The sequence below is a fragment of the Bombina bombina genome, chromosome 7 (genome assembly GCF_027579735.1).
Source record: "Bombina bombina isolate aBomBom1 chromosome 7, aBomBom1.pri, whole genome shotgun sequence".
NCBI lineage: Eukaryota > Metazoa > Chordata > Amphibia > Anura > Bombinatoridae > Bombina > Bombina bombina.
In genome coordinates this window covers 615,730,365-615,740,978 of record NC_069505.1, presented here as the reverse complement: position 1 = coordinate 615,740,978, position 10,614 = coordinate 615,730,365, and the positions used below count along the sequence as shown (strand labels likewise).

The following is a 10,614-nucleotide window of genomic DNA, read 5'->3' as shown; positions in this document are numbered from 1 at the left end:
AGCTCTCAGTATAAAAGCTGCACTAATATTGAAAAAAATTATTAATATAAAATATCTTTTCCATAAGAAAAAATTATGGATATTTTTTCTTCTCAAATCTTATATATAGTAATTACAATCTGCATTTATATTCCGCTATACTGATAACAGATGTAATTCTCTGTCTAGGCACCTCTTAGTTTGTAACAGGGATATTACTTTTTTATTATTCTAATTAGGTCATGTGTGTCTTGATATAAATATATGATAGAACAAGAGGTTATGATCTAGAGCTGGAGAGTGAAAGTTTAATTTAGTGGATAAAAAGATTCTCTTATTTAAGATATCAGATGAATATAAAAACCCCATAAAATAAACATATATAACACAGTGTATAATACTATATTGTAATATTATACTGTAATATACTATAATGCTATAGGAATACTGACAATTACAGTAACATATATAACAGTGTATAATACTATAGTGTAATATTATACTGTAATATACTATAATGCTATAGGAATACTGACAATTACACTAACATATATAACACAGTGTATAATACTATAGTGTAATATTATACTGCAATATACTATAATGCTATAGGAATACTGACAATTACAGTAACATATATAACACAGTGTATAATACTATAGTGTAATATTATACTGTAATATACTATAATGCTATAGGAATACTGACAATTACAGTAACATATATAACATAGTGTATAATACTATAGTGTAATATTATACTGTAATATACTATAATGATATAGGAATACTGACAATTACAGTAACATATATAACAGTGTATAATACTATAGTGTAATATTATACTGTAATATACTATAATGTTATAGGAATACTGACAATTACAGTAACATACTGTATGTAACACAGTGTATAAGACTATAGTGTAATATTATACTGTAATATAATATAATGCTATAGGAATACTGACAATTACAGTAACATATATAACAGTGTTTAATACTATAGTGTAATATTATACTGTTATATACTATAATGCTATAGGAATACTGCGAATTACAGTAACATATATAACATAGTGTATAATACTATAGTGTAATATTATACTGTAATATACTATAATGCTATAGGATTACTGACAATTACAGTAACATATATAACACAATGTATAATACTATAATGTAATACCATAATGTAATATACTATAATGCTATAGGAATACTGACAATTACAGTAACATATATAACACAGTGTATAATACTATAGTGTAATATTATACTGTAATATACTATAATGTTATAAAAAAACTGACAATTACAGTAACACACATAACACAGTGTATAATACTATAGTGTAATATTATACTGTAATATACTATAATGCTATAGGAATACTGACAATTACAGTAACATATATAACACAGTGTATAAAATTATAGTGTAATATTATACTGTAATATACTATAATGCTATAAGAATACTGACAATTACAGTAACATATATAACACAGTGTATAATACTATAGTGTAATATTATACTGTAATATACTATAATGCTATATGAATACTGACAATTACAGTAACATATATAACACAGTGTATAATACTATAGTGTAATATTATACTGTAATATACTATAATGCTATAGGAATACTGACAGTTACAGTAACATATATAACACAGTGTATAATACTATAGTGTAATATTATACTGTAATATATTATAATGCTATAGAGAAACTACCAATTACAGTAACATATATAACACAGTGTATAATACTATAGTGTAATATTATACTGTAATATATTATAATGCTATAGAGAAACTACCAATTACAGTAACATATAGTCATGTGCATTTATTTTGTTATGAATGCAAATTCGTAATCAAAAACAGATATTAATTTTGTTTTCACAAAATGAATATCTGAGCAAATAACCAACTAAATTTAAAGGAAAGGAAGAAATACTGACCAAATTTGTAAGTACCCTTTCTTTTTCTTTAAATTACCTAGCAGGGGTAAGTCTCATAGCGGAGTCTTCACTAAGGAGGTAAGCGATCAATCAGATAAAAAGTCTTTATTCAAATTTAGTTAAAAAGCCATCAGGAGGTACTTCAAATCCAGAAGGAAGTTGTGTAGTGAGAATTTAAAGGGACAGTCTACACCAGAATTGTTATTGTTTTAAAAGACAGATAATCCCTGTATTACCCATTCCCCAGTTTTGCACACACACATATATATATATATGTTTAGATGTGTATATATGCATAAATATATATGTTTATAAGCACATACATATCTATTTGCAGTTTAAAACACAGTCCCTATCCCCTCACTTTAACCCTTATAACAGCTTTGTGCAGTTTTTATTAAAAAATAAAGATGCTAATATTATTTATGTTAATAAAGGAACTGGACACTTTATTTGGGGAACATTTTTTTAATTAACCTTAGGTCTGACCTCTGATTAATTGCACTTAGCGCAAAGAGCTACCAGAAGCTGGTTGGAGCATTAACCATTTGTAATGACTGGTTATTTAACGTGCGCACAAAAACTGTACAATTTGCTTCTATTAACAAATGTGATAGTAGAAGTAAAGTAGATTATTTTTTAAACTGTGTGCTCTGCCTAAATCATGACATAGAAATGTGAGGTTTATGTCCCTTTTAGCTCTAGATTGCAAGCTCTTCTGACCAAAGCCTTCTCCTGTTTCAAGTTATGTCATCAAGTCTATGGGGCCGATTTATCCAGCTCTGTATGGAGTTTGATGCCCCTTGTTTGACTAAAGACCGCTGCTCCATAACTTGTCCGCCTGCTCTGAGGCCGCGGACAGAAATCAACCCTATCTAATACGATCGGGTTGATTGATACCCCCTGCTAGAGGCCGATTGGCCGCAAATCTGCAGGAAGCGGCATTGCACCAGCAGTTCACAAGAACTGCTGGTGCAATGATAAATGCCGACAGCGTAAGATGTGCAGCGGACATGATACGCTACATTGTATCATGTCCGCTTGCACTATGATAATATACCCCTATTTGTAATGTACTGTATACCCCTCTAATCATGTACACAGAGCTGCAGAGCATGGTAGCGCTTTATAAATATATATTTAGCCATCAGGATAATACAGATAATCTCCAGATGTTCAATATTAAATGATTATACAAATGTCAAATACACTTGCAATAGATTTACACAATTTAAAGGGACAGTAAAGTCAAAATTAAACTTTCATGACTCAGATAGAGCAGGCAATTTTAAATAACTTTCCAATTTATATCTGTTATAAGGGCTATAAATATGATAATATTAAGCTGTTGTCTGTTAGGATAATACTGACAGTCCCCTTTAGCAGCTATAGCTTAAATGTATTCTACAAATGTGAAAGTAAGTTGCAATTGATTTACACTATTTAACTCATAGATTGCTGACAGATGAGTGATTATTATTTACCTGCTGGTTCTTTGTTCAGTTTATAAATTTCAGTAAAATTCTGACTACAGTTCTGTAACATGCAGATTATATGTATAACATAAAGCAAATGGTACAGTGTTTAGCATCTTAATTGCTTCCTAAGAATCAGAAGAAGCCCTGCACTGACTTATTACAGAGAGATATATTTATTTCTGCACATTAACAAATAAACACCGAGGTCAGGGGAATTCTAAGCCAAAGCTAATTTTCCTAAATTCTAGAGTTGATGTGAATCATTCAGCTTAGTCTGACTGTAAACTGCTGCCCTTTCATATGGCTCTATCTCTGTATATTCCTATAGGATGATAGACAACTGCAGGGAGCTGTCCGTAAACTGGTGGTGCTGAAATCTGACAATTCTAACCATGATCTGTGTAGTCACTAAATACTGATGCTCCCAGCTTTATATTAGTTATTAACAATACAAATACTGATTGTTTTTTTTTTTGCTTTCTTTTTAAAGCCATGTTAAACCATAATAAGAGCTGCATTCCGAATTAGAAAATGAAGTTGAAAGCATTATAAGATTAAGCATTTTTTTTTTTGTATTCGACCTATGTTCATAGCACTGCGGAACCTGTTGGTGCTCTACAAATACCTGATAATAATAATAATAATAATATATCTGCAAATGTACTTAAACACACAAAATGTACTTAAACACATAAATAATCCACAAGAAACATATGTATCACAAACTTTACAAGGGGATTTTATCATTGATTTTCATAAACCTTGATAGAAACACGAGATTCTGGTTCTATTTGTATTTCTATCATTAAAGGGACAGTAAACACCTTATTTTAATATAAAATATTTATGGATAGAAAAATAACTTTGCAGTATACTTTCCGTATTTATGTTGCCCCTTTCCATGTAATTTATCTCTAAATAAAATTTAAAAACTACCTTGCAGACGTCTCAAGGCTAACCCTGCTGCATATATTTCCCTAATTAAATTTTGCAGGTAACAACCACAAAACAATGCATTTTATTCTAACATAATCACCATGGTTAGCCTTGTCTGTTGCAGGGTCAAGCTGAGATTTTCTTCTCCAAATAGCGCAAATGGTGGGTGGAATTTGGCTATTGAAAACAATTGTAGCAAACAAGATGTTAATTTGTTTTAAAAAATGTTTGACTTGGATGACGATATTCTATAGCAAGACAGATGTAAGTACAAGGGGGCATATTTATCAAGCTCTGTATGGAGCTTGATGCCCCGTGTTTCTGGCGAGCCTGCAGGCTCGCTAGAAACAGCAGTTATGAAGCAGCGGTCACAAAGACCGCTGCTCCATAACCTGTCCGCCTGCTCTGAGCAGGCAGACAGACATCACCGGAAATCAACCAGATTGAGTACGATCGGGTTGATTGATAACCCCTGAGTCTGCAGGGAGTGGCGTTGCACCAGCAGCTCTTGTGAGCTGCTGGTGCAATGCTGAATACTGCAAGCGTATTGCTCGCCGTATTCAGCGAGGTCTGATGGACCTGATCCGCACTTTCGGATCAGGTCTGCCAGACCTTGATAAATAGGGGCCAAGGTGTTTACTATGATTTTAATTAATTTTTCAGTAAATATACTGGGACTTGTTTTGTTATTCACTATTAAATAAAAAAAAAATCTTCCTGTGAATGCATTGTTTCTTTTTGTTCTACAAACTTACGGCTAGATTTGGAGTTTTATCGGTAACGACCCGAAAATCTAACGCCGGCTATTTTCTGGCCGCACCATAAAAATAACTCTGGTATTGAGAGTCCACATAAAGGCTGCGTTAGGCTCCAAAAAAGGAGCGTAGAGCATTTTTAACGCAGCTTCAACTCTCAATACCAGAGTTGCTTACGCAAGCGGCCAGCCTCAAAAACGTGCTCGTGCACGATTCCCCCATAGAAAACAATGGGGCTGTTTGAGCTGAAAAAAAACCTAACACCTGCAAAAAAGCCGCGTTCAGCTCTTAACGCAGCCCCATTGTTTGCTATGCGGAAACACCTCCTAAGTCTGCACCTAACACCCTAACATGTACCCCGAGTCTAAACACCCCTAACCTTACACTTATTAACCCCTAATCTGCCGTCCCCGCTATCGCTGACACCTGCATTTTATTTTTAACCCCTAATCTGCCGCTCCGTAAACCGCCGCTACTTACATTATCCCTATGTACCCCTAATCTTCTGCCCCTAACACCGCCGACCCCTATATTATATTTATTAACCCCTAATCTGCCCCCCACAACGTCGCCTCCACCTGCCTACACTTATTAACCCCTAATCTGCCGAGCGGACCGCACCGCTACTATTATAAAGTTATTAACCCCTAATCCGCCTCACTAACCCTATAATAAATAGTATTAACCCCTAATCTGCCCTCCCTAACATCGCCGACACCTAACTTCAATTATTAACCCCTAATCTGCCGACCGGAGCTCACCGCTATTCTAATAAATGGATTAACTCCTAAAGCTAAGTCTAACCCTAACACTAACACCCCCCTAAATTAAATATAATTTTAATCTAACGAAATTAATTAACTCTTATTAAATAAATTATTCCTATTTAAAGCTAAATACTTACCTGTAAAATAAACCCTAATATAGCTACAATATAAATTATAATTATATTATAGCTATTTTAGGATTAATATTTATTTTACAGGCAACTTTATAATTATTTTAACCAGGTACAATAGCTATTAAATAGTTAAGAACTATTTAATAGTTACCTAGTTAAAATAATTACAAAATTACCTGTAAAATAAATCCTAACCTAAGTTACAATTAAACCTAACACTATACTATCATTAAATTAATTAAATAAAATACCTACAATTACCTACAATTAAACCTAACACTACACTATCAATACATTAATTAAATACAATACCTACAAATAAATACATTTAAATAAACTAACTAAAGTACAAAAAATAAAAAAGAACTAAGTTACAAAAAATAAAAAAATATTTACAAACATAAGAAAAATATTACAACAATTTTAAACTAATTACACCTACTCTAAGCCCCCTAATAAAATAACAAAGACCCCCAAAATAAAAAATGTCCTTCCCTATTCTAAATTACTAAAGTTCAAAGCTCTTTTACCTTACCAGCCCTGAACAGGGCCCTTTGCGGGGCATGCCCCAAAAAGTTCAGCTCTTTTTCCTGTAAAAAAAAACATACAATACCCCCCCCCAACATTACAACCCACCACCCACATACCCCTAATCTAACCCAAACCCCCCTTAAATAAACCTAACACTAAGCCCCTGAAGATCTTCCTACCTTGTCTTCACCCTGCCAGGTTCACCGATCAGTCCAGAAGAGCTCCTCCGATGTCCTGATCCAAGCCCAAGCGGGGGGCTGAAGAGGTCCATGATCCGGCTGAAGTCATCATCCAAGCGGGAGCTGAAGAGGTCCATGATCCGGCTGAAGTCTTCATCCAAGCGGGGCAGAAGAGGTCTTCCATCCGATTGAAGTCTTCATCCAAGCGGGATCTTCTATGGTCATCCATCCGGAGCGGAGCGGCAGGATCCTGAAGACCTCCGACGCGGAACATCCATCCTGGCCGACGACTGAACGACGAATGACGGTTCCTTTAAATGACGTCATCCAAGATGGCGTCCCTCGAATTCCGATTGGCTGATAGGATTCTATCAGCCAATCGGAATTAAGGTAGGAATATTCTGATTGGCTGATGGAATCAGCCAATCAGAATCAAGTTCAATCCGATTGTTGTAATATTTTTCTTATGTTTGTAAATATTTTTTTATTTTTTGTAACTTAGTTCTTTTTTATTTTTTGTACTTTAGATAGTTTATTTCATTGTAGTTATTTGTAGGTATTGTATTTAATTTATTTATTGATAGTGTAGTGGTAGGTTTAATTGTAGATAATTATAGGTATTTTATTTAATTAATTTATTGATAGTGTAGTGGTAGGTTTAATTGTAACTTAGGTTAGGATTTATTTTACAGGTAAATTTGTAATTATTTTAACTATTTTAGATATTAAATAGTTCTTAACTATTAAATAGCTATTGTACCTGGTTAAAATAATTACAAAGTTGCCTGTAAAATAAATATTAATCCTAAAATAGCTACAATGTAATTATTCGTTATATTGTAGCTATATTAGGGTTTATTTTACAGGTAAGTATTTAGCTTTAAATAGGAATAATTTATTTAATAAGAGTTAATTAATTTTGTTAGATTAAAATTATATTTAACTTAGGGGGGTGTTAGTGTTAGGGTTAGATTTAGCTTTAGGGGTTAATACATTTATTAGAATAGCGGTGAGCTCCGGTCGGCAGATTAGGGGTTAATAATTGAAGTTAGGTGTTGGCGATGTTAGGGAGGGCAGATTAGGGGTTAATACTATTTATTATAGGGTTAGTGAGGCAGATTAGGGGTTAATAACTTTATAATAGTAGCAGTGCGGTCCGCTCGGCAGATTAGGGGTTAATTATTGTAGGTAGCTGGCGGCGACGTTGTGGGGGGCAGATTAGGGGTTAATAAATATAATACAGGGGTCGGCGGTGTTAGGGGCAGCAGATTAGGGGTACATAAGTATAACGTAGGTGGCGGTCGGCAGATTAGGGGTTAAAAAAATTTAATCGAGTGGCGGCGATGTGGGGGGGCCTCGGTTTAGGGGTACATAGGTAGTTTATGGGTGTTAGTGTACTTTAGAGTACAGTAGTTAAGAGCTTTATGAACCGGCGTTAGCCCAGAAAGCTCTTAACTACTGACTTTTTTCCTGCGGCTGGAGTTTTGTCGTTAGATGTCTAATGCTCACTTCAGACACGACTCTAAATACCGGAGTTAGAAAGATCCCATTGAAAAGATAGGATACGCAATTGACGTAAGGGGATCTGCGGTATGGAAAAGTCGCGGCTGAAAAGTGAGCGTTAGACCCTATTTTGAGTGACTCCAAATACCGGAGTTAGCCTAAAACCAGCGTTAGGAGCCTCTAACGCTGGTTTTCACGGCTAACGCCAAACTCCAAATCTAGGCCTTAATAAACCAATAAAGATTCAGAACACAAGTAACTGTTATATTTACAGAAATCTCCATGACAAATAACAATTTATTTTTCCCTTTTACAAAAGGAAATATCCCAAGTGCAACTGTAAAAAACAACACATCACTAACAGGATTCATCCTAGTGTCATTTTTTGCTTCCACAAACAACCAAGCTGTAGTATTTACAGGAGTTTTTATCATGTATCTGCTGGCTGTGCTTAGTAACCTAATGATTACTACAGCTGTGTGCCTGGTATCTCAACTTCACACACCAATGTATTTCTTCCTGTGCAATCTGTCAGTTGACGAAATTGTATACGTCTCTACGGTTTTACCCAAAGTACTGGTCACCATTGTCACCAGAGATACCAGCATTTCTATCACAAGCTGTATTGGACAAACGTCTTTCTTTGCATTATGTCTTGCTGTAGAATTCTTTTTATTGACTTCCATGGCTTATGACCGCTATGTGGCTATATGTATTCCTCTGCATTATTTACTCATTATGAACAAAATGTTGTGCATCCTTTTAGCCACTGTCTCCTGGTTTCTTGGAATCCTTGCATCGTTATTTTTTACTTTGTTGTTGATTAACTTGACATTCTGTGATGTACAAGACATTAACCATTTCTTTTGTGATCCCCAAACTGTGATAAAGATCTCTTGCAGTGACACCACAAACATTATAATGTTTACAAGTATTGCTGGTGTGTTAGTGGGATGTTGTCCTTTTATACTCATCATAACCTCCTATATCTACATCATCTCGACCATCCTGAAGATTCAGACCTCAGGAGGAAGAAGTAAGATGTTCTCCAGCTGTTCCTCACATCTCATGGTTGTCATTTTACTTTATGGGACCTCTCTAAGTATGACCATGAAACCAAAGTCTGAAAATTCACAGAAACTAGATATAATTCTCTCCTTACTGTATATTGCTGTGGTTCCAGTGTTAAATCCACTAGTCTATAGCTTAAGAAATAGAGAGGTTATGCAAGCCATCAAAAAGTCATTTAAACCATTGTTTAAATAGAGGAATAATACTGAGATAAAGAATGAATAGAGTAGAGAGAGAGAGGGAGAAGATGAGCTCTTAAGTGGAGAAAAAAATCTAAGGGTGAAGAATCAAGACCAGACACAAATATTTCACATTTGTTGTAGCATCTTAGAGAAACTGTCAATATTATTATTTATCAAAATACCCCTTTCTCTAACAATGCTGATCAGTATAATGTGCTGTAGGTTTTAATATTTGGCCCATTCAAACCTTCACATCTGTATTTAGCGCTAGAATACAAGTGGAGCATAAAAATAGCTAAGACACGGCATGAGAACCTAGCGCAGTGAAGGGAGTAGGTCACGCAGTGGTGGGCAGCAAATCTAAATATATATGTATATAAGCACATATATATATTTACAGGGAACACACAGTTCCCATAGACTACAATGTAAAGACAGACCCCAGACCCGCTTACTTTAACCCCTTATAGTTGCTTCGTGTAGTTATTATTTTTTTAAATGCTACTCTTTTTAATTTTAATAAACTACACTACACTGAATTTTGGGGGAAATTAAAGGACATTTAGACAATTTACCAGAGATCTGATCTTTGGTTAATTTTTGGAGTGCTAATTGCTACCATGAGCTCACGGTAGAAATAATCAGCCACCTGTAATGGTTTACCGACATGAGACAAATTAGCTCTCCACTTAAAATCTAGTCCTTAATTAGTTAAGGGGTTATTTATTATATATATATATATTGGATAAAAAGTTCAACCATCACAGATCTCTTGTTATCCCTGCCATTAAATTGACAACTGCCAAGTAAGGGCTAGATTACAAGTTGAGCGCCATCGTTAGCTCTAGGAGCGTAAACGCAATTGTGAGATCCATATTACAAGTGGCTGTTAAAATTACCACAAATTCGTTGGCGCAAACTCACTGCATTTTACACTACCCTTATTTTTTATGCGAGGCGTTGAGTGGTAATATGTGCTTGTATTACAAGTTGAAAGTAAATGTGATCGCTCAAACTCAATCGCATTTACCACTCAAACTGAAAAGTCGTGTAAAAAGCAGTTGCACTAAACTTCCCTATGACCCCCACCCCCCCACATCACAAATTACCTCTTTACACTTTTAACCCC

The 10,614-nt window shown here is 34.6% G+C and overlaps 1 protein-coding gene across 1 annotated transcript; it reads left to right on the top strand.

The window, feature by feature from the left end:
- Window positions 1-8,514: 8,514 nt before the first annotated feature.
- On the top strand, window positions 8,515-9,498 carry LOC128636715 (olfactory receptor 1G1-like). The gene has a single exon (XM_053689702.1). It carries the CDS (start codon window positions 8,515-8,517, stop codon window positions 9,496-9,498), a length of 984 nt encoding a protein of 327 aa, XP_053545677.1.
- The last annotated feature ends 1,116 nt before the right edge of the window (window positions 9,499-10,614 follow it).